At 48.0% G+C, this 25,246-nt stretch overlaps 1 protein-coding gene across 8 annotated transcripts in view; it reads left to right on the plus strand.

Moving 5' to 3' along the window:
* Nucleotides 1–25,246, plus strand: part of Spats2l (spermatogenesis associated serine rich 2 like) — a 170,955-nt gene that overhangs the window by 95,063 nt on the left and 50,646 nt on the right. For all 8 annotated transcript variants that reach the window (XM_085684154.2, XM_085684157.2, XM_048456106.3 and 5 more), the window contains 3 exons: nt 12,172–12,280; nt 15,977–16,026; nt 19,102–19,348. In XM_085684154.2, the coding sequence (XP_085540280.2) occupies nt 12,172–12,280; nt 15,977–16,026; nt 19,102–19,348 (406 nt within the window). The remainder of the gene's footprint in view (nt 1–12,171; nt 12,281–15,976; nt 16,027–19,101; nt 19,349–25,246) is intronic.

Below are 25,246 nucleotides of genomic sequence, written 5' to 3' on the forward strand. Positions count from 1 at the left end.
TACTACTTGATGCTGCAAGGATCAGGCCTGCTTTGCTTTGAGGACACTTCCTGTGTTCTGTGTTGTTTCTCCTGGGTACCCCATCATCTCCTTCCCCTGCATCCTCCTGGACACCCCATCATCTCCTTCCCCTGCATCTTCTGTGTTGTTCCTCCTGGACACCCCCCATCATCTCCTTCCCCTGCATCCTCCTGGGTACCACATCATCTCCTTCCCCTACATCCTCCTGGGTACCACATCATCTCCTTCCCCTACATCTTCCTTAAGTCAATTTCCATCCTCTGCATTTCTCTGGTTCTCAGACAACAAAGCATCTTCATGTCTTTTAACTAAATTCATCAAACATCTATCTGCCTTTGGGGACCGTAAATTTTCTCGGCAGGTCAGGGAGCGTGTCTGTCACTGCCTGTGGTCCAGCTTCAGAGTCTGTTCACTGTCACTGAGTTAGGGAATAAATAGAAAAGGGACATGAATGAAAAGATGACTCGGAGCTCTGAGGACATTCTTGTGGCCATACTCTAGCTCCCGTCCTTGACTCAATTCAAGTTCATAAGAATTCAAATAACAATTCGGCTCCAGCCTACACAAAACTTAAGTCAATAAATCTTCTCTAAGAGAAGCCAGCAACTGGCTTTTTAAGAGCCACCAAACTGGAAGGCATGGCTAACATGTTCCTTGTCTGTGGTGGCAAGATCGCAAGGTTCCAAAAGGTTAACAGCTGGCTGGAGTGCCGAGTCCGAACTTACATATTGACATTTAACAAAGATAGATGCCAATCCCTTGCCTGTGTGCCAGTGTCTCATCGCAGGCCTAGGGCCACAGCCCTTGTCATGAGAATGGTGGGTGAACGGGCCGTGGATAAGCTCCGTGGAGGCCAGCGATTAGTGTGTTCCCTCAAGCATCGGTGCTGTTTCTGACAGCTGGAATGGGTAGGTGGGGACCCCCCCGAGACAGGTGCAAGTGCCACACTTCTCTTCCTGGGTCCTTTCACCCGCAAAGTCGAGCAGTGTGCTTACTTACAGAGACGCTTTCCACAGGAAACACTCGGGAGAGCTTGACCAGATAGCGAGAGCTAGGGGGTTGGAGCTCACGGAAGACGTCGGGACAGCACATTTGCTCTGTCATGGTGGCGTTCTGGGGAGTGCTTCCGTTCCTTGAAACAGGTGCGGGGGCCGGCCTGCAGAAACGGGGTTGCCTTAGATGCCAGAAGGCTGCACCGGGAGCAAGGGTTAAAAAGACCAAGCCGTCTTTCTTTGGCTATGTGCTTCTTATCGCCAACGTCTCTTGCTCTTTTCAGTTTTTCCTTCATCTCGGCAGGATGTCTGGTTCCGTCATTCCTCTCTGGGGTCCTAATCCATCTTCTGCAGGCCTTAGATGATTTCATCAGCTGCTTTAACAATACGCTGGAATGCGCAAGCCTCAGGACCGCCCGCTCTGCCCTTTACAGTTTGTAAACACGGATCATCCCTCTCCTCTGCTGGTAGCTAAGAATCTCTGGGGAAAGCCATGCCCGCGGACTCCTTGACCGATCCGTGCCGTCCGGCATTCACAGACCTTCAGGCCTATCGGGCGTTCTTTATTCCATTATGGTTACTTCCTCTCAAGTGCCCACGAAGGCAGCTCTTCGCGGTTCTCTACTGTCAAAGCCTCGACGCTCACACGAATGGCGCCCATAAACGTTTCCCCCACACTCTCGAGTTTTTATGCTTTCTCCACTCTGCCTCTCTCCCCTCTCCTTCCGTCTCAGAATTCTGAGTGTGTGTGCGCCCATGTGCAGGGCAACTTTGGGTGTTGTCCCTCAGAAGCCATCCACCACCTTGTCTTTTGAGACAGGGTCTCTCTGGGTCCTGCTTCAGCTAGATTGGCTTGCTGGGCACTGGACCCTGGAGATCTAAGCCCCCAGGACTGTGGTGACAGGCATGCACCACCATGCTTGCCTTCTTAGGTGCACGCTGGCTGTGAAGCTTGCCTCTCAGTCTTACCTGGGAAGTGCTTAACCTGAGAGGTTCCCAGCCCCTCCACAGAGCAATGCCATTTTCTCATTTCCTCAGGGAATCTGTTTTCGTAATTCAGCTCCTTTCTTTCCTCTCCTCAAATTCTTTCTCCTCACGGTTGCTCCTTCCTCCATCGATGAACGTGCCCAAACACTTCGGGCAGTAAATTATACACCGATTGTTTTAAGATGGATTTGAGAGGGGGAACACCAAGCCAGAAATCCAATTAGGAGGCCTTTCCAGAGTCTCCCCGAGAGACAAAAGGCACCTGTCTACTTTAGAGAAAGAGGAGGGAGCGAACAGGTGAGAGAGGCAGAGGGATTTTGGTACCAGGCCAGCTCCGAGTAGCTGGTATTTATGACTTCGCTTTGTCTTCTCCACTGTTTCGCCGGCCCCTCTACCTTTTCCCTTGTGAGATGAAGCTACAGTACATGATTAACCGGGACTGCGGAAGCCGTGTGGTCAGGGAGTGGGTTTGCTTACGGGATAGGGAAGGAATCATATTTCCTGATGAGAAGCAAGCACGCAGTGGACTTTGGTCCTCAAACGGGGGTTCATTACACCCACCATTGCTAAAGACTTCGGGGCTCAAGACAGTACAAATGAAGTGCCTTAAAGCACTGGAGGTCAGGGGACTGACCGAGATTTAGGGGGTTCAGCAAAACATGTCCACAGGGCCACATTCCTTTCAGGAGCGGGTGCTGGGAAGAGTTGGTTTTCTGGCTTTTCCAGTTTGGAAGCTGTCTTGGCTCCTGGCCTCTTCATCCTCTCTGTCTTCAAGCCCGGAAGTGGCTGTTAAGTCTTACTTCACATTGCTGTCACCTACTCTCTCCCTCCTTCCACGTCTGTACGTTCCTCTCATGGCACTGGGCCCCACTGAGATAATATGGGGTGATCTCTGTCCTTCAGAGGGGGCTTGTTAGCAACCGCCACTCCAGCTGCAGAGGGAGCGTGCCCTGAATCTCAACATCTTTGCAGTTTTGGGGAGTAAGAGCATGGACAAAGCCGCTCTGGCCTGCCACGTTCTAGGACCAAGCAGTACCTTGAAAATAATTCAGCTACATGCTCTGACTATCTACCTGGCTCTGCGTAGGTCCCAGCTAACTGAGATAGATTCAAGAGGCCCATGGAGAGTGACACCAAGACCCTCCCTTCCGGTTTCCTACGATTCTGCCAACATGGCATTCCCCCTCCATCTTTAAAGCTTCATTTTTCTTTCTAATCCTGTTCTGCTCACCCCCAAAAGTTAATTTTGATTTGTGCCAGTGGTGTTAATTCCCAGAAAGTCAGCCGAGCAGACCATGTCAACACTTCATACATATTTTTTTTTTTTTTTGCTGGCAGGAAGTAGATGTTTGAAAAAGCAATTAAATTATGGAATTATTCTCGATGCGAAGGTATCAGCCTGCGAAGGATATTTTATTTCCCCCAAGAAGACTCACGTGGAAACCACTTTTGTTAATGTGTAGATAATACTCCTGGTCCGGCAAGCCAAGCAAAACATAGCAAGGGGAGGAGCTGCTTTTTAGGCATCTCCAAAGGGCTCGGCGTGTGAGAATAGTGACCCAGCCAATGATAAACTCCTTTCAGTGTGGCAGGAATGGCGAACCCATCGATAACTGGTTCTCACTGGTGCAAAGAGGAGGTTGCTGGCTGTTTGACGGCTGCCCTGATGGTGCAGGGTAGGTTAGTGCTCCTCCCTGAGTGTGTCAGTTCTTGGAGGCTGGAGGTCGCCATCTGCTCCTGGGACCTAGGAGGCCTCGCACACGTCTGTGGCTTGAATCTATTAAGTTTTATAATACTGCCTGGCACTTCCTGCTGAACTGTGGGCATGTACTGACAGAGGTGTATCACAGCGTGGACTGTTTCAGTGGCCGTCTTCCCAGATCCCTCACATCTTCTTTTCCTTCAGCCGCTCACTCGGCAGATACTGGGCCTCCGCCACGTACTGAGTCCTCCCAGCGTTTAAGGTGCTGTGGGTATAGATTCGCCCCAAGTAACTCACACTGCATCAGATAGAGTCGGGTTCCAATTCTGGAGCATGCGTGAGAGCCAGAGGAGGTGTATAGGTAGACTTGTGGTTTCTCCTCTCCTGGCCTCTCACTTTTATCCTCGGACTGCATTTAGCCTTAAAATCTTCCAGCGTTCTCTTCCTTCACCAATGAGATGGGCCGTTTGTGTTGCTTTGATTTCCAGCTCCATTTGCTAATATAGCCTCTAGGCACCTGCTACGTGCTCTAGAAAATGAACCCTTCTCAAACGAGTACACATAAAAAGAGATTATTACACAGGTCTATCCGGATGTCAGAGGACTTAGGGGAGCTAAGGGAGCAGAGCGTGGGGGTTGGGAAGGTGGGCGATGGGGGGGGCGCAGCTTTCTTCAAGACCAGCCCCATGCATCTCCGCTCCGTCTCCCATCCCGGATAATCATTAAAAAGAGTCTGACTGGTGCATTTTGGCTTTTCATGCTGACGGCTTCCTGACCATTGTCACTGTGAATACGCTCTGATTGCTTCCTGTGCCGACTCTCCTACCATGAGCGGCAATTACAGACCATCGGTCCCGACTGACCATGATTCGACTTACAAATTTTCAGCCTCGCACTTGTGCAAATGCGACACCCTTGCAGCCCTTCCTGGCTGCGCTTTGGGCACAGTATTAATGAATTGAGATATTCGGTACCTTACTGCAAAACCTGCTTTGTGTTGAGTGACGGTGCCCAACTGGAGGCCACTGAGATTGCTCTGAACACATGTAACCAGACTGGCCTAAGCCTTGGCATGTGAACAGACTAGGCTAAGCTATGGCATGTAAACAGACTAGCCTAAGCCATGGCACATTAGCAGACTGGCCTAAGCCGTGGCACATGAGCAGACTAGCCTAAGCCGTGGCACGTGAGCAGGCTAGCCTAAGCCGTGGCACGTGAGCAGGCTAGCCTAAGCCGTGGCACATGAGCAGGCTAGCCTAAGCCGTGGCACGTGAGCAGGCTAGCCTAAGCCGTGGCACGTGAGCAGGCTAGCCTAAGCCATGGCACGTGAGCAGACTAGCCTAAACCGTGGCACGTGAGCAGACCGGCCTTAAGCCGTGGCATGTAAACAGACTAGCCTAAGCCGTGGAACGTGAGCAGACTAGCCTGAGTCGTGGCACTCTGTTAGGGAAACACATTTTACACCAAATGTAAATGCATTGTTACACCAAATGCATTTGCAAGTTTTTAATTTGTACGTGCTTAAGTTCATGTGTGTGAACATGTGTGTTTGTGAGCTGCAGGCACAGTAGAGGTCAATGCCTGATGTCTTCTTCAGTCACCTCTCCACGTTAGTTTGGAGACTGTCTCTGACTGAAACCGGAACTCCAGCCAGTTCCAGAGATCCTCCTGTCCCCCACCTTCTTATGGCCGGGTTCTCAGGCATGTAGGCACTTATGACCCAAACTTGGGGCCTCATCCTTAAACAGCCAGTGCTTTACCAACCAAACCCTTGGTTCCCTGCCCCCCACGCACCAATGCACTTTTGGCTGACAGTGTTTTTGACGTAGGAGGAGCTCACAGTTGCCATAATGCTGTTGTGAGCCACGGGGCTTCTGTGTCTGTTCATCTCGTCGATGTCTGCTCATCTCTTTCCCAGCTCTGCCACTGGCCGAACTGTTCCTGCTCGGTCCGAATGTCAGTGCCAGGACTAGACTTTTAGCAAGAAGCTAAGTGAGGGTATGAGGGACATGCATGTTGGCCACATTTAAAATAGATGGAGTAAAGACAGGGGACTTGGGGGACAGCGTCAGGCCCACTGTCCCTGAGTCTGGGGAGGAAAGGACTTCTCCAAGCAGTTGGTACGGACGGTAATCTTTCCCAAATATGTCTCAGCCAGCACATTAGCTACTTGTTCTTGCATTTCCATGGCTTGTTGTGAATCTGTTTCAGGTCAGTCTCCCTAGCAGACACCTTGCGGGCATCACCTCTCCTCGACTCTACAGACTGCAGAGAAAATCGCCTGTTTTACGTCTACAGAACCAAGTTTCAAACCTCTGAGTAGCTCATCCGTGTCACAGAGTTGGTGCTTGGAGCCAAGAACATAGCTCTGTTAACGCCAGTGCTCCATCCGCGACACGGTTCCGCCTAGGAAGCATCCTCTGTGCTGGGGCAGGCGTCCTTGCTCTTCTCTGAGCACCACCGCACCTTGTTCATTTGTTCACAGAGAGCGCCATCCTTACCACACTCTCATGATAGAGTTGCCGGCTGCGCTGCTCCACTGCGCCCCCTTGGGGCAGAGCTGTAGCTGGCTCTTTCTTGCATCCTTAGCATCTGTCACTCAAAGAGGACCCAGCCTATTGTCTGTCTCCCAAGCAGACTCTGGTTTGGCACTTTTTTCTATTTCCCCAAACTCTGAAAACACCCTTGTTCCTGATTATATAGAAGTAAAACTTTTCAGATTGCACACGCTTTCTTCCAGTCTCTGATGACATGTAAATAACATATGTCTGTTCTCTTGGCCTGTATCGTGCTTGGGCACGGTCAGTTCGGACCCACTGTGTTACTGTGGCTGGTAGATGCCATGGTAGAGGCAGAGTGGTGGCATCGTGCCAGCGTGCTGGTGGAATGTTCATTTGGCCCTAAGCAGCAGCTAGGTATGACTACAGGATGATTCTCCCTCAACAAGCAGTTATTAAACACCTACTGCATACACAGTATCTGTCACTCTGGAGCAGACATGGCACCATACAGAAATGGCAGAGGAGGATTCTACCCTCATATTGCTTGCCCTCTAGTCAACACAGTGTGCCCATGAATCCTTAGGATATAAGAGGTGTTCAGATGTTCACAGACATCCACTCAGGAAGGGCTATGGGGTTGAGTCAAAAAGGCTTCTGGTCAGAAAGGTGAAGAAGGTCTTCATGCATGCCTGGCATGTCAACAGGAATGCAAGGATCGGGCAACATGCATCCTTGGTAAAAGGAAGAGCATAGATGAAGGTGAGAGACAAGGAGTCAAAACCGGGTTTGAAGGGCTTTTCTGTGCTGGGCCAAGGAAAGAGTCACTCGGAAAAGCCGGCCGGGGTCCTGTTGCTGATGGCCTTGTGTGCCAAGATGTACAGATGGCACTTCTTTCTTGGTTCTTCAGTAAGGGAGTAAGACGGGATTCTGCAGTCATCCCTGTATGTCCACGTGTTCTGCACCCATGGCCCCACGTCCACATGTTCTGCACCCATGAGTCCAGTCCACGTCTTCCGCACCCATGAGTTCACGTCCACGTCTTCTGCACCCATGAGCCCACGTCCACATGTTCTGCACCCATGGCCCCACGTCCACATGTTCTGCACCCATGAGTCCACATCCACGTCTTCTGCACCCATGAGTTCACGTCCACGTCTTTTGTACCCATGAGTCCATGTCCATGTGTTCTCCACCCATGGGTCCATGCCCACGCCTTCTGCACCCATGAGTTTAGTTCACCACAGATCAGAAACATTTTGGGAAGAAACCGAACATACATAGAATTTTATCTTATCATTAGTCCCTAAACAATGCAGTATAACTGTTTTAATTCTTTGGGGGTATTTTAAAATAAATACTGAAAGTGCATAAAGAATCTGCATAGGTTACTTGTAAATACCCATTTTTTAAATAAGGCCCTTTGAGCTCCCATGTCTTTGATATCTAGGGGTCCTGGAACACATGTCTCTCGGTGCCACGGGACAATCCTATTTTTGGAAGGGCAGCAACCTCAGAGTGAATTTTCAAGGAAGAAGCTAGAAGTGGAGAGACCGGCTATTTTGTGTCCATTGATAGCATTCGGTCTTGGCTAACTAATCCCACGGCAGTTTAAGTAGATTGGAAATTCTTGTCTGAATTACTTTGGAAACTCCAACATGGTTTAAGACTCATTGGCAAGCCCGGAAGAACGTCTAAGGAGCCATCACAGACAGGCTCAACAGTGTGCAGCGTCAACAGGGATATCTGTTACCAGCTCTTCACCCAAACAGCACCCTGAACATCCTGCGGCTTGGGTAGTGCAGGAGCCAATCGGGTACGCCAGGTACGGAACACGCCAGAGCCTGTGGGGCCGGATAGGAAAGCTCCCAGAGAAAGGAGAGCATCCAGATAGAAATGACTCAGAAGGTAACATCACAGCAAAGCCCTTTCCAAAGAGCAAATTGAATTCGCCAGACCAGACATACATTAGTAGAAACCAAACAGGGAGGCTAAAGCCGTGGCTAAATGAAGCGCTAACTAGAAGTTTTGATTGTCACCCAACAGCTGGAATGGCTGCCCTGTGGGTACCAATGATCAGGCTCTGTTAGTTTGGCAGGGGAGCCCAGTAGGACTGCTGTCAAGGGCAGCAGCTTCCAGCTTTGTTATAAAGCTGTGGGAGCACCTGGGGCTGTGGCAGGGAAGGAGCGGTTGTGTGAGAAGCAGCGCCAGCCCTGATCCCTGCAACACAGCCACAGCCTGCATGCATTTCATGAATTTTCCGTATGCAAGGTACCACTAGTCACGCATGGACAGGGCCGTTCCTCCAGCTCTCGGGAGCTGCATTTCCACAGAGAAGCAGCCTCTGAGCACCCCAGTGGACATCCGTGCCCTGTGTTTGTGTCCACTTGAACATGAGGTCTTTCCTGGACTTCAGTGCTCAGACCCCTCAATTCTGCCCAATGACAGCCGGTTGGTTTCTGCATGCTGATGTGCACACAGGAGCACATTTTGTTTCTCCGTCCTCCTTGAAGGCGCTTCTCTACAGAAATAACGTGATGGATTTATGAATTGCGTTGCTCTCTTCACACTAACGAAGCCCATCCACCAGAACAGAAGTTAGCCCAGAATTCAGCATCACTGAAGAGTAGCCAAGAACAGGCAAGATCTCTATCGTTTATTTGCTCATTTCTACAAAGCTTGGAATACCCTTTCTACTTAAGGATCATCCTCCAGGAGTTGACCCTAGATCTCACAGACTTGATATCGCAACTCCGTGAGTGATGACTTCCCAGAGAAGCATGCCGAGCTAAGCTATGTAAGATGAGAAGGAGGGCTGGGGAGATGGTTCCATAGGTAAAGCGCTTGCTGCAAACGCGTGAGGACCTGAGTTTGATCTCCGGCACCCACATTAAAATGAGCACAATGGCGCACATCTGGAATGCCAGGGCTGAGGAGATAGAGTCAAGGAGATTCCTGGAACTGAACCGGATGGAGCTCCAGGATCCATAGGAGAGTAGGTCTCACAATCTAAGGCAGAGGGACCATGCATAAGACACCAGATGCTGACTTCTGACCTCATGCATGTATGTGCACTCACATATGTTGCATATGTGCATAAGCTCACCCCCCCAACACACATGCCAGTGAGGACACAGAATGCCGTCTGCCTGCACATAGCCGAACATGCTTATATGAGTTTTGTTTCTGTTTTTTTTTTCAGAAGGATTAGAGAAGTAACACAGATAAATGTCTGAAGAGAAAGTTGTCTGTGCAAGCAAGAGCTTGCATTGCTCTCGCCTAAGCACGATAAAACATTATGCTTTGCAGAGGAGAGTAATCGAGAAGCAATTATTTTTATGTTTGTTTTACCATTCTGGTCTCTGCTATTCATGCAGCTGTGTGTAGGTGGCCTGAAAATTCTGGTCTAGCGTTGCAATGATCTACTTAATGTAATTAATAGCTAAGCATTTTATTATTCAGGTAGGCATGCTTGAAGTGGCAAGCAACGATGGTCATTATTAAGACATTTTGCATATAGACAAACTGCAGTGGCTTGAACTACTAAAACTGTATTTATTTGAAAGATATTAGAAGTCTAAAAGGTAAATCCAATGCACTCGTAGAGGACAAAGCACAGATTACCTGTTATTACTGTTGACATTCCTGGGGTAAGTGGTTTTGTGTCTTTGCATCTTGGTTTGAATATATGACCTTGTACATGCCAGGCAACTGAGCTCCATCTTCAGCCCCATCTTGGCTTCTCTTAAGAGCATTTTCATGTTCAGTGAGAAAGAACACCTATCTTTTTAAACATGATAAATATGCACGAGAAGAGCTCCCCATAAACAACTGAGGGGTGATTTCCAAAGCCTGGGAGACTCCGCCTGTCGTGGTCCCTGTCAAATCTGACCTGCACTGGGCTCTGAAGCCCCGTCTCTTCCCCTCCATTCTTACTATGGAGTAGCCTCCAGCCACGCTCTTCCTTCTTCCCAGAATGCTCTCCTTTCCCAGAATGCTCTCCTTTCCCCTCCTCCCACTCACCTGCTCTCACTCCTCCTCCACCTCTGAGAGGTTCTACCACGTCAGATGTCCCTGCCAATGATGTCATAGCACATGTGTATGTATACACACACACACACACACACACACAATGATGTCTGTGCAACGTGTAAGTCAGATCTACCCTCTGTGGCCATTTGATTGTTGTCTGCATCCCTGTGGCCTTTAGGTGTCAGGAAGTTTGGTGCTGCCTCGCACAGTAACTCAGTGGTTCTCAGCCCTCCTCACTCTGCCATCCTTTAACACAGTGCCTCATGGTGTGGGGACCCCCAACCATAAAATCTTTTGGTTGCTACTTCATAGCTGTGATTTCCCGATTGTTATGAATCATAACGTAAATATCTGATATGCCGGATATCCTGATATGCAACCCCCCCCCAAAAAGGTCGGGACCCACAGGTTCGGAACGGCTACAATAAGTATTTTAAAAAGAATATTCATTCTGTCTGCTTGGTGACCCGTCTGCCACTGGGAAAGCCAAGACAGAAGACTTTGAGGCCATATAATGAGGCCCTACCTAAAATAAATAAATAGTATTTACCGAATTGTTTTTTTTTTTAAAGAGGGGGGTAGCAGAGCAGTAAGGAACTTGGAATTTTAAAGAGTTGGTTTTTCTAATGAAGTCTAGAGAAACTAAGAGCCATACAATGAGAATAATAAAAACCTGACGGGGTACAGGCTGACATATACAAGCACATATTCTATTAGAAACTCAGCAAAGTCCAAATAGTTAGTACTTTTAAATGTCAGGATTTGAAAGCAATCGTCTGATCAATAATAACGTCAACATTTCTACAAGTCTTGTGCCCATAGCCTAGGTATTTTCTCATTATAACCTAAACACTATTACGCACAGATCTGTGTGGAATGGGCTGTCTGTTTTCTAACATAATCAAGAAATTGTCTGTGTGGCTCAGTTAAATGTCTGGTCAATAGTGTCATATCACCCGTCCCGTGCTTCTATAATCCATACCCCATGAATCCAATTATAACCAAATCCATTTAACTCTGAAACTCACTGGCCGTGATCTAACTCTGCATGGATCGTGTCTGGATTGTTCGGTTCTTTAATAAACGCTTCCTGCCGCCCCGCACAGGACTCTAGCATTTGTTAGCATGGAAATTCTCCTCATGGAAAAAAGAGGGGAGATGGGTTCTGCTACAAAACGTAGAACAGTCTGTAATAACCACAGGATCTTCGAGATAAAGGTCAATTAATTCTGGCATGCAACCAAAAAGAGACCATGCTAAATCTGATGGAGGAAGGCGTCGATGTCATTGAGGATTGAACACCCGAGAGCATGGGACTCCTTGGTGCATAACGTGTTTGTTTTTACCCTGTTCAATGTTTTTTTTTCCCCTTCAGAAGGTTGTTTGAGAACAATTTCTGTAAGATAGCTAGAATTACCATTTCACAAGCGCGGAGCTCCATATTTTCCCTTCTTTATAAACACTGATGGAGTTCACAGCACGCTTCTGTGACCCTCCTATGACTACCTTCACTGTGCCCAGTGAGAAGCTGGAGCGGGAAGCTATTTCTGTATATTTTCTAAAGATACCCCCCGAGCCAGTGGAAAGGAAGCTGGAGACAGAAACAGATTTCTGTGTCCTCGGCGAGAAACACATCTTGCATGCATTCCAGTCTTCGAGAGGGTTGGCTGCCAAACCAGGGTTGGCGCCGCACACTTGTTCCTACGGGTTCACAAGGAGATCTCTGTAGAGGTGTGTGCACAAATAAAGTAGCCATCAAGGTGATCACCCCCGGATGAATGCTTGCTTCTCTGCAAGGCCTGGAGTATGCTTGTTGGCAAGGAGGCCGATGGTTGGCTTTCCGGGGCCTTTATGAGTTGTAATTCTGCGCCGTCTAGCGGGAGATCTGAAGACGTAGAAAACTCGGGTGTTTACCGTTCTGCTTTCCTTTCCCTTCCAGATCTATGCGGTTAGATCAGTCGTTCCGAACAAAAGCAACAATGAGATCGTCCTGGTGCTCCAACAGTTTGATTTTAACGTGGACAAAGCCGTGCAAGCCTTTGTCGATGGTAGGTATGCATGCCCTCCTGAATTGTCGATGGTAGGTATGCATGCCCTCCTGAATTGTCGATGGTAGGTATGCATGCCCTCCTGAATTGTCGATGGTAGGTATGCATGCCCTCCTGAATTGTCAATGGTAGGTATGCATGCCCTCCTGAAACCGAACATGTTGGGGCTCGCTAGTCCAGATACCCTGTGTTTTTTCCCCTTAAATGAACTGAACACGAACATTACTTAGTTTCTAATACTTCTCATTTAAAAAAAAATAATAAAAACACAATCCACCTTTAATTCCCACCCTCTGGAGACAGAGGCAGACAGATCTCCGCGAGTTCAAGGACAGCCTGGTCAACAGGGTGAGTTTCAGACCAGGTAGGGATATAATATGAGACCCTGAGCTCCTGGCCAGTTAGGGCTTCATAGCGAAACCTTGTCTCGGAGAACAAAACAAATAAAGAAGCTAAAAAGCACCCTCGGTATCAAACGAACACGGATATTGTAAGAGCAGAATGCAGAAATGTCTTTTCTTATCATTTAAAATAAGACTGTAAAGACCTAGAGGACACTAATTATAAAGCCAGTTATTTCAGTTTGCTCAGAATGTCCTTTATTTGATGGTGTCCATGTGAGTAGACGACCTTGCTGACCTGGAAGGCATTACCTCTTCAACCAGCCGAAGTCTCCTGAGAGTCGTGGCTGTGATGCCGAAGTCCCACATCTAGTGGGACCAGTCTGAGTGGACTGAGTTCCCCATTGCAATGTTTTCTGTTCGTGACCATCCATCAGGGCATCTACCTCTTCTTCCTAGGAAAAAGTCCTTCTCTTATTTTTTTAGCAAGTGCCTTGCCCGTGGTAGTGGTGAACCTCAGATCTGGAAAAATGTTTCTCCTACACATTTGCAAGTTTGGGTATCTTTTCTGGAAACTGTAGAGAGATTTTTGTTCTTATGTTTTGCTGTGAGTGAAGAGCTCTTTCTCGTCGCGGTTCTTATATGCCTTGCTTCCTGGAAGCGTTTTCTGTCCTGTACGTAATGGACTACCTAAACGCGACCTGACAGACAAGGTCGGGGAATACCGGGCAGCACGTCTCGGCCGTACCTTTTTCTCGTGGTGTCAAGGACCGCACAGTTCCCTTAATTTGCGAGGCGTGGAATAACCATCTTGAGTTTTCTGCACGGGTAATAGCATTTCAGGGCCAGAGCCAAGCACTGTGCCCACGTTCTGTCTCAGCACCTGAGGCCTCGGGTCCTAAGGGCATGGGCAGATGATGACTGTTCTTACAAACCCGTGAGCAAAGCTGCTGTGTGCAACTTTTGCAACATTTGCCCTGCTTCGGTGACTATGCACACTGTGAAGATATCATTGTACAATCTTTAATCATTAGGACCAAATGGTAGCTGTGATTTGCCCCCCACCACACACACACACACACACACACACACACACACAGACACGCATATATGCATGCATGCACACACGTGTGTGCCTACACACGTGCACACATGCACACACATACATACATGCACGCAGGCATGCACATATATGCACCTACATGCATGTACACATGCACACACGCACACATACGCATGCATGCACACACACCCATTTTGTAAATAGGCATGTCCTAATCGAGAAATTAAAAATTCTCCTGTCAGATTTTCCTTGCTGCATCACTTGCATGGGAAAAGGTTGAGAAAAAAAAAAGTGCCAGGCTGCTTGCAGCCTCCGTTTCCACCCCCACCTCCCTGAAATCCCGAAGAGTTTCTGTTGCAGTGTGACCCTGATCAGATGCACAGAGGCCAGCAGCTGGTGGACCATAGTCAAAGCTGCGGGAATTTGAATGCAAGGCCTTGCTGCTGCGGCAGCTCTCAGTTTGTCCATATCAAGACCTCCTTAAAGCTCTCTGAGCGCTGAGGCTCCTCGTCTGTTTTGTTGCAAATCAATGGGAAAAGTTGCTTAAAACCCAGTCAGAGTCTAAAAATACTTGTCGAGTATCTTTGATGGGCCACACTGAAATCAGGAGTCCAAAGGCCTGGCGGGACACACCCCCAGCCATCTTTGACACAGTTAAAATTCAATAACGATGCTTTCAGAATCCTTTGTAAATAAGAGGATTTCTTGACGATCGCTCTGTGTAAGCTCATTGTCCAAATTGCAAATAAGACCGGCATCAAAATAGGAAAAATGAACCGGATGAGCGCGGAACTGAGAATGCAGCAACCCACCTCTCAACAAGAACGGCTTTGACTGTTTTCTCAAGTTTAACTTTACTTAGAGGATAGAAGCTTAGCTGTAAGAGTAACTCTGATGTGTAACCAATGAGTAACACCTCAATTCAGAACACTGTCCACAAATATTAACTCCTAGGGGGGAATTAGAGAAACACTTGACCCAGTTAATAAAAGGTGTAAATTCATGGCAGGGCGGTATTTGCCCATGCTTTTAATCCCAGCACTTGGGAGGCAGCGGCAGGTTGATCTCTGTGAGTGTGAGGCCAGCCTGGTCTGCAGAGAGATTTTCAGGACAGTCAGAGCTACACAGAGAAATCCTGTCTCAAAACACCCCCAACAAAAAGAAAAAGGAAAGAGGAAGAAGGAAGGAAGGAAGGAAGGAAGGAAGGAAGGAAGGAAGGAAGGAAGGAAGGAAGGAAGAAGAAAGGGTAAATTATAATTTCCTTTTGGGTTCAGCCTTGTTATTTCAAGGGCATGGCAAACTCAAGACAAGGAGGGCCCTGAATTGGAAACTCTGGGTAGAGAGGAGTGACCAATCTGTCTAAACACCATAGCCTTCGACTGTCAGTGCGGTCAATCACAGGGGCCTGCTAGTTGCAAATTCATCATTAAGACCCATTCTAAGTTAATCTCTGGTTAGCCAATACCTTGTAGGCAGCTTTCAGTGTCATGGGATCTGAGTATGCTTAACATTGTCGGACTACTTGGGACCCTTGGAGAAGTACCTGCTGATACGGGATCCCCTGACTCTTCCTTATCAGGAAGTTGTCGAAATCGCTCCCAGAAGGTTGGAATGATTTGGTTCAAGTGCGTGGAAACTGACTGTAGCTGGCAGTGGTGTCCTCATCAGGTCGTGGATGTGACCAAACCAGGCAGAGCTTGGGACTCGATTACTCATTTAATGAACGTGGTTGGTTGTGAAATGGGAGCCTTGTAAAGACCACATTCTCCCCTTTCGTGGTGGACAGAGAGAAGCCAGAACATGTTCTGTCTTCTTCAGCCACTGAAAGTCTTGAGCCCAGTGAGCAAGAGTGAAAATGGAGAGAGGAGGGCCGCACAGAAAGGCCCAACTGCCGCGGCTAATAACACAGAAAGCCCCATGTTTGGCTCAGAGTATATTCACACATCAAAGAGAACAATTTTAATTCTACCTATGGCAAAGAAGCGACCAGAAAATTCTCAGAATATATTTCATATTCCCTAAGACAATATCATGATTAAAGAAAAAAGAAAAGCAAGCCTCACGAAGTAGGGCTTAATACTTTTATAAAACCAAGATTGTGCAGCGAATTAAATGAAAATCTTGGAAATGAGAAGCGAAACTGGCACTTTTATTAAGGTAGGCTGTATCAAAATAAATGAAGGAGTCCGCCCCGCCACCCCCCCCCCCCCCCCGTTGCTACCACGGCTCAGATGAATTCTCTGCTGCCTTGATTGTGCGGATATTTGTTGAACGTTCTTTCTCTTTATCTAGGCAGTGCAATTCAAGTTCTCAAAGAATGGAACATGACAGGGAAGAAGAAGGTAAGTCAGATTAAGGGTGATGGCGAATTAGTAACGTCTTCCATCAGACCTTCTGAGCCGTTATCCTCTGAGCAAAGCTGCCAATTCTGTGTGTGTTATTATGCACACTCAGAAAGGCCCCGAATCCAGGCCTCTCTTCCCTGACCAGCCACTCCTGATGGCCTGGTTTTCTGTGCAGTGTCTTTACCCACCAGTGCTTAAGGAGGACCAGAGTTGTGCCTCTTCATGGGGAGGCATTGAGGGGGAGGCCAGCAACGGAATTCAAAGCAGTGAAGATGCTAACTTGTCCGAACATATCCCAGAGCACAGGGGAAAATGTAAAGAATGCTTTCAAGATACTTTAAAAAGCTCTAAATGTACTTTCACTTTTTTTATCCAACTGAAATAAATCTATCCAAGGCTGCTGTAAGGTACCTTTTACCCTGAAGTCAGTCTTTAATAATAATAATAATAATAAAAGTAAATGTCTTAAAGCCATAAAGAGCATGGTCCTTCTGGAACGCTCCTGAACCGTTACTAGATAGCAATGGCCAGGAGGGTTTCCCCTGTCCCATCCACATGATAAGGCTGTACCGTCTGGTCACACATTTTGTGGTTCCTGGGCACAGCACCGTGTTTTTGCATGCGTGCACGTGCATGCATGCGTGTGCACACATGCGCACGCGCACACGCACACGCACACACACACACACACACACACGTCTGCTGCTCTTCACAGCCACCCAGCACTGTGTTTCCACGCTGGCGCCAGGCAGCTCTGATACTCATAGACGTAAGATACCAACCCACCCTGCCCCTGAAACGGAAGATCCCAGGCCTGCAAAACAGGGTTTGAACAAATGAAAAAGAAGAGCTGCTTTCGTGGAGCCCCGAGATCCCAGGAAGTGCTGGACGAGGCCTCACATAGAAGAGGAGGAGTCAGGAGAGGCTCCCCTGCTTGCTGGCCACCCCTTTGTGACACTGTCTGTTTGTCTTTAATCATAGCTTCCCAGGCTTCCCTTGGGGACAGAGACAGAAGACTTGCAAGTGACTGAAAGGCAGCATTTATCGTTACGTGGGAAAGTTTCAGATGTGCGGTTTGGGTTTTGAATTTCTCTGATTTGGGGGCAGGCGGGCGCAAACAGCAGCTGCAGACAGAGCTCCTTACTGAGTTCCGTCCTAAGGGTTCCATAGGGAGATGGTCTCCAGACCCAACCCAGCGGACACTGGACAGGAACTCCAGAAGTCAGCGGTGGGGGTGTGAGGGTGTGGGGGTGTTAGTCTCTGTCACTTTTTACCTGTGCTCAACAATACAGACCTCTCACTCAGAAGAACCAACCAGGACATGATTATGACTTTAAAGGAAAAGTCAGGATGTCGGGAGGCTAAAGAGGGGAAAACAGGTTCCTCAGGTCTCTGCGTGCTTGGAGGACAAAGTCAGGTTGGTGTTCTGCAGGCATGCGCAGACTCCACAGGAGGGACATAATTTCTAATGTGGGTCAGGCATCTGTGATTCTCATTGTTAAGTACACAGCATCAAGGGCTCCTGGGTGGCTCAGCAGGTAAAGGCGCTTGCTGCCCAGCCCGGCCTCCTGAGTTTGCTGTGGGAGAAGAGAACCTGCTCCCGCAAGTTGTCTTCTGACGTCCACACATGCTTTGCGGCACGATAGAAGCAGAGAGAGCATGCGCAAATTTAAGAAAAATAGATCTGTAAATTAGGAATATGTTCTTCCTTTCGCGGATGCTGTTACACACTCGTTGACCAAGCAAGCGTCTGAGGGAAAAGTACAGCAGAGCTCTGTGAAGATCTAAAACGCTTTGAATAAAAATGTCACGCGGAGGTATTTCAAAGCGTATGTGACAAACCTTGCTCTGTTCCGTTTGCCACTGAGAGGTCCTGGGTCCGGGTGGAGTGGACACACCTGGTATTACCCTGTAGTAGCGCTTGCCCTGACTTAAATAATCACCACAGGATGACTCTGAAGCCTTTGGCTGCCTTGGTTTTGCTGGACAGCAACTCCTCTACTTTCCTGATAGGTCGGTGACTTTGCAGAGATCCAAGTCAGTCTTCCTTGTGTGCTGCTTTGGTGGTGTGACGGACTTCCCCTGGGGGAACCCAACACACGTCTGTTCCCCCCAGACAGGATCTCAGGACACACCAAAGTCTAATTTGGTGAAACCGATAAGTGTTGTTGGGGCTCATTACAGGAATATGGGCGAGGGGTTACTCAGAGAAGCAGAAATGACTCAAAAAGGCAAAACCCACTCCAGCGTGGGTGAGAACTCACAAAACAGGGAACTTGGAGCACTTGGCGCAGCCCTGCAGGCAGCTCAGCAGGTTGGACGCTGCCTTTTCCAGGTGCCTCCGTTGGTCTGAACCTCTTCCTGGCGTCTCCGCTGGTTTCTGCTTCTCCCAGCCTGCTTGGTTTGTCCCGAAGTCTTCCTTGGGTTGGTCTGGTTCGGGAGGGACTCCCAACGGTGTTATTTACTCTTCGGAGCTTAGGACAGAGGGACCGAGTGGATCTGATCAGTTTCAGGGACTTGCGAAGAAGCTACCTTCAGCTGCTTACCTTCCTGCTTAAGGAGCTTCCAGAAGGGTACAATGTTGCAGGAAACTGCGACACAAGGCTGGTTTTGCTCTGGCGGGTTATTCCTGTCACTCAGGCTCCCTCCCCAGATCATGGTACCAGAGTGTTCAGCTGCCCTCCTGGTCCTGAACTGCTTCAAGAAGCGGGCGCTATTATTTCCTTATCTCACCAATTCTCTCAGAGCTGTTAAAATTTTTTTGTATTGTTACCCATGCTCTTAAGAGTATTTCTTAAGTTGCTTAAATTACCTCCCTGTTATTTAATTATTACTCCTGTATTTTTTTTTCCTTTAAAATTAAGGGAACTTTTTGCTTACTATAATCGCAAGGTAAAAATTTAAACAACTGACTTTAGAAGCACAATATTTAGATTAATTTGGGTGTTTAATAAAATGTGTTCTCACCCATTCTATTAAACACCGGGTGTCAGAAGGATTGTCTTCTTTTACTTTATGCTCAGGAGCCTTCACTGAACACAGCTCTGTTTTCCCATTTGTTCCCCGGTGCAGAATAATAAAAGGAAAAGAAGCAAATCCAAGCAGCATCAAGGCAGCAAAGATGCCAAGGACAAGGCGGAAAGGCCAGAGGTGGGGCCCCTGCAGCCACAGGTGCCACTGATGCAAAACGGCCACATGAATGGCTGTGACAAGGACAGCTCATCCCCTGACTCTGCCGGAGAAAAACTGGCCCTCCCGCCACGTGAGAGAAAGATCTCAATACTGGAGGAACCACCGAGGGCTCTGCGTGGGACCACAGGTCAGTTGTTCCTAAGTATGTTTGCTGAGGGTGATGGGCACAGAGCACAAGATGCGTGCACGTAGAGGTTAATGCCTTGACGCTCTGGCGGCGGCGGCGGCTGCTGCTGCTGCTGCTGCTGCTGCTGCTGCTGCAGCACAGGATGAGAAACTCTGAACTGCTGGTGTGTAAATGTCAATGAGTCCTGAAGCCACATAGTGCATGGCCTCCGAGAGATGCTCCCTCTGTCCCTGCACGGACTCGGAGGATCCCCACCTCCACCCCCACCCCACTGAAAAGCCCCCATAGTTCTGTTCCTATCTAGGGTTGTTGTTCTGTTCGGTTATTTTCTATGCCGGTTAAAGAATTAAAAGGCAGGAAACATCTTGAGTGTTAACACGGAGCAGCTGGGAAATCTTCAAACGCCGCAGAGTGGACCGGCCAGAATCGGCCAATAAAGAAAGGTTTTTATTCGGGGTGAAGAAACACATTAGCAAGCACACAGAGTGAGACCTTCCCCAAAGCAGAGGGGGATTTGGGAGACTGAGGCCTAGCTTCTCTTAAGGGCTAAGGGTTATTTGTTTTTGTTTGTTTGTTTGTTTTTAAGTCTTTGAAGGGTCTTCCTCCCCTAATTTAGGGCTGTTCTGTTTGAGGAAGGCAGAATGACTGATAGGCTCACAGTGGTTGTGAAGCATGAACTTGTGGAGCAGGGACCCCCATGGACAGGAGGAAAAACCCTCTAGGCTGTTGTTTTCGCTGCCAGGCTTTGGTCTCAGGTCTGGGTGGTGAGGAAGGAGCCCCCACCTCTTGTTTACCTAGCCGCCACCCCTCTCCCTACCCTGCCTGTCAGGGTCTGTCTGAGTCCCAATCCCTCAGATTAGTTCATAGTAGGATCTTGAGGGGACTAGGCATTGCTAGCTCAAAGAGATGTTTCCCCTGGGATAAGGGAAAGACAATATGACCAGAGAAAATGCTTTTAAATTCTTTCTTCAGACCAGATTATTTTATCTCCTTTTATACGGTGGACTGGAAGAAAATTGAGGTATTAGAATGTGGATTCATTATATACGCTGCCAGTATGAAGGCCAGAGGAGTTTGTAAGGGGTCTCTTGCTCTGGAACACTCCACCCATTCCTTTGAGATAGAGCCTCTTGCTGTACTTCAAGGCTGAGAGCCAGCAAGCTTCAGAGACCTCCTTTCTGCCCACCATGTGCACAGCAGTTATACACAGCCGTGTTTAGCTGCTTCTGTGGGGTTTGGGGATTTAAATTCCGGTCTTTGCATTTGCACAGGAAGTACGCCTACCCACTGGGCTCTCTCACCAGCCCCAGAAGGGTACATTTATTTATTTATTTATTTATTCATTCCTTCATTTATTTTGGTACTTTTATTCTTAATTTCCTTTTTATCTGTTCCTTGCGTCTTTCACATCTGGATCCCATTCGTTTCTCGTTCCTTTGTATCCGCCCTCTGCCCTTGCACCTCTCTCCCAGAAAAAATTAAGAGGAAAAAAAAAAGGGAAAAAAATCAATCTTGTCATGGACGCTGCAGTGTGGCACGGTGAGTCACGCCGTAAACCCTTTTGTCTGTGTATCTCAACTTGCAAGAGTTCATTGCAAAGAGTCGTCGTCGGTCTGGTTCGAGGCCCCTGGTTTCTTGACTGGACGCTCACTGGACGCTCCTCTTGACCTGGGCAACACAACAGAACCAGTCTTGTTGGTGGAGGTGTGGGTAAGCTAGCCCCACAGTTATGATTATGGGGGAGCTGTCCCCACTGCTCATCTGCATTGTGGCAGCATGGGGGGTGCTCCCCATGCGCCTCCCCCCCCCACCATCAACGCTTGACACAGGTGGAGAGTTGGTCCTGAGGTCAGAAGGGACAGAGAGCTGCCCCTGCCTGCCACCAGCTGCAACACTGGGGAGAGCAGGTCCTGCATTTTGCGTGGGCAGCACAAGTTAGCCAACCCCATTGGCAGAGGCGTGGGCGAGCCAGCCCCGATATTGTGAGCATGGAAGAAGGCAATTTCTTAATACACTGTCAATCTTTGAGTACATCGTTTCTCCCCTACTGGCCTGTCGCTTTTCTGTAATATAAGAAAAACCGTTTGGGGTGTGTTTCCAACCTCCGACCGCTGCGGTACCAAACGCTACAGACAGGAAATTGTAAGCAAGAGAAGCTTATTTGGCTCGTGGTTCTAGAGGCTGGGAAATCAAGCACTGGCAAAGAAGATGTGAGAGAGTTGAAGGGTCTAGACTACGAATCCCCCGCTGTAACCACTGCCATCTCGTCCTAAGTATGGCGTCCTCGGTCTCAGTCACATCACAACGTTAAAGGCTTACCTCCCAGCATTCAGTATGAGGAATTCACTTTCTGGTACTTCCGGGGACCCCTTCAAGCCATAACTTTCAATAATTAAAACTACCCACTGTCCCGTGGTTATAACAAATCCTAAAAATAAAATTTATATGTGATGGAACCTGCCTAGAAACAGAATTTTGATCAAGACCTAAGACCTTTTGGACTAGGTGAACTAGGAAGTCTTACAAAGCGGCCAGATGTTCAGATATACAATGAGCCGCTTTGGGCTTGAGGTGGAAAAGGGAATATTCAGCTGGATATTGTGGACAGTGTTACTTTCTGTCTATATGAAGAAAGAGTCCATACATTAATAGATGTGTTTGTAAAATCTCTGAGAACGCAACTGCTACAAATTCAGTCTGATGGGCGCTGGGTGCCCAAACCTCCACCAGGAGGACTGGAATGGGCACTCGTGGGAGACTCTTGGTTGAGTACCAGATGCCAGGTGGACTCTGAGAAGGATACCCGTGGGGTAGGCTCTGCGGGACTCGCTCTCTGGTATTCTTGTCACGAAGACTGTGGAATACAGTGAATTTCAGGCTCGGAGAGCAGAGATGCCACCTCCACCTGAGCAATTGAGATGTCGTGGATTGGTGGGCATGGAGAGATCTAGGGACAAGGTGACAAAGGAGGACTGTGAAGGTTAGGGACAAAGTGACGGAGAAGACTGGGAAGGGTATAAGGGGTCCGGGGAATTTTGCTCAGCCCCCTTGTCTGCCGTACCCCGACAGTACATTGGTGCTGTTATCCAGTAACAAGCCAAAGGTGAGATTATCCCTGTAATGAATCTTTCTCTATCCCACTTGCCAGCTCCCAAATAATTACATGAAGACTGATTAATTATGAAAGCTTGGTCAATCGCTTCAGCTCGTTTCTAACTGGCTTTTATAACCTAAATTAACGCGTATCTTTTCATCTCCATCCCTTGATGTGGGTCAGTTTCCTTTACCTTCAATGCTGCCTGCTCTGTTTCCTGGTCTCTCCGCCCTTCTTCTTCTTCTTCCCAGACTCCCCTGTTCCCCCAAAAATACTGCCTGCCTAGCTCTTGACTGTTCTTTTTATTAAACCAACCAGAGTGATGCATACTCACAGTGCACAAAAGACTGTTCCACAGCATATTCCTGCCTAGGATTTCAAAATACAAACAAAACCCGATGGTGGTTTGCATCGACTGAGGAACATGGCAAGGGGAGGCCAGGTCATGGCAGTCGGTATCACACCGGAAGTCTTTAAGTTGCTCCTTGATTTTTCTCCCCCTTTTCCTTCCAACTCCATCCACAGTGCTGTGGTCAAATCACCTTCATTGACTACACGACAATGTTTTAAAGCCAAGCAGCGACTGCAGTGAAAACCACCTCGTTCGTTTTGAATCCAAATTCTCCAGGAATTTCTAATTCAGTTTTTTTAAACCTTTTTTGATTCATAGCCAGGATAGGAAAAAGGAATTAAATGATCGAATGGCAGATTCCCAGCTTCGCTTGTTATTGCTTTCACACGAATTACTTTCAAAGTCTAATTACTTGAGTTGCTGTTTCGATATCAATCATAAACTAAAAGCCTCGCCGTCTATGTGCTCATTGACTCGTAATTTATGCCTCTGTCCTAACACAGTTTCAGTAAATCTGTCAAGTCAATGGACTACATGCAAGGCAGAAGCCCTTCACCTCCCCGTGGGGAGCCCCTTGACAGTGAAGCACCAACTAAGGCTGTCCTCTCCACAAGGGGACTTGCTCCGCACCAGCATGAGGCTTTCTGGGAAGAATCTGCACAGTCAGTACAAAATGTCGCTCAGTGTCCTTTTGGTTCTTTTGAGTGTCACCTGAAGATATTGTTGCTGTCATTGGCTCCTCATAAATCTTTATGCTTTCTGTGAGTGGTTTTTTTTTCTTCAGAAGAATGCATGATGGGAGTGGGTGGTCATTAGGTGGATTTGTAAAAGGAGGAGATCCCCGCTAGGTTGACCGTTGGCTTCATTGGCGTGTCACATGCTGTGGTCATAGATTTTAAAAGAAGTTTGTGATTGGTTAGGTTTTTTTTTCCTCCCAAAGATAGTAAAGGTCCACCGTGAAGTTGCTGCCAAGACTGTTCCAGGACTCTAAAACAATTGTTTAATCGATCAGAAGTCCTGAGCCCACTAACAGACAAATTGCAGGTGAATGTCAGAACTTGTATATGCGGTGCCCCATTCCGAGCAGAAGGGTTGATGAGGTGCAGCCTTAAACCCTGTTTCTTTTGGGGAGCCCAGGCTCCTGCATGGAGAGGCCAAGGAAGTACTCTTCCCCCTTCTAAATTTTGGCAAAACTTGACTTGGTGGGGTCTATCTAAATTGCAATAGAGAATTAATGCTAAAGCCACGAGCTCTCTAACTCCTAAAAAAACACAAATTTTTAAAAACGTGTAATTGAAAAATTAGGGAAAAAGTAATAGTAATAAAGCCATTTCATGATATTCTGTGCTTGAGTGGATTCGCAGCCTGAGCCGGAAGGAAATCTCCGGGTTACTCGTGGCGGTCCATTGATCAGGCTCTCCAGTAATGAAACCGGCTCGACAAAGTCTGCCTTGAACGTCCCTCCGGGCAGCAGGCTGTGGACGTGTTCAAGGCGTGTTTTATCTTTTTATAACACCTTGACACTCAGGATCTCTCTCTCTTTTTTTGAAAGTCTTAAACAGAGTCATTATTCCGGTAGGGGGAAAGTTAGCTTTAAGATATATGCGGGTGGCTCTGGGGTGTTAGCTTGACTTCCTCCGTGAAAAATAACCACCCAGAGCATTATTATTCTAGGCTGTAAATATAGCGCTGTCAGCCGGGACAGTGTCGCACGTCACGCATGTCGGCACGGAGCGTGGAGGTTGAGGAGTAGGCTTTAGGCCTGAGAGCAGTTCTTCCTGTATTTCAGGATTTTTAATAACAGCCCAGATGAGATCTTTTATATATAATCCAGTCCAAACCATCCTGTTTCCAAATACCAAGTTCAAGCAAAGACTAGACGGAGGTTTATTTTTATCAAAAGCAGTGCTAAAGATAGTCATTTTTACCCCCTTAAGGCCTCCAAACTAAACATCTAAAGCACCTTAGGGTCCTGGTTCCCCAAATCTCCCTCCTGCTGTGTTTTTGGAGCCTCGAATTCTCAAGCCTTATCTGTGTTTGGGCCAGAACAGGAAATCACATTCCTCCCGGTCTCCCTCCAGCTGGACCCATGCCACGGAGAGAAAGCAGGGTTGGGGCCACCAGCAGCTCCCCTTTAGAGTTTCTCATCCCTAAAGCATCCTGGGAAGTCACATCTTCTTTTCCTGTTTTGTCACAAGCGGAGGGCTCCCTGTCGTGTGTGCTGGCCTCCCTAGCCCAGACTGCGGATTGTCCCTGCCCCTGTGTCCGCCATTCCTTTTCAGTCCAGACCTGAGGGGCTCACAAGCACAGAACTGCCTCTTCACCTCGTTCTCGATGTGGAATCAACCACAGGAGAAAGAAAGGGGCTTGTTGTGTTCTAATGTGGGTGTTACCCAGAACACGTCCGTGTTTTGAGGTGCCTACATGGTTCCCACGCAGACTTTTTGTCTTG

Source organism: Myodes glareolus, chromosome 27 (genome assembly GCF_982192425.1).
Source record: "Myodes glareolus chromosome 27, mMyoGla1.1, whole genome shotgun sequence".
NCBI lineage: Eukaryota > Metazoa > Chordata > Mammalia > Rodentia > Cricetidae > Myodes > Myodes glareolus.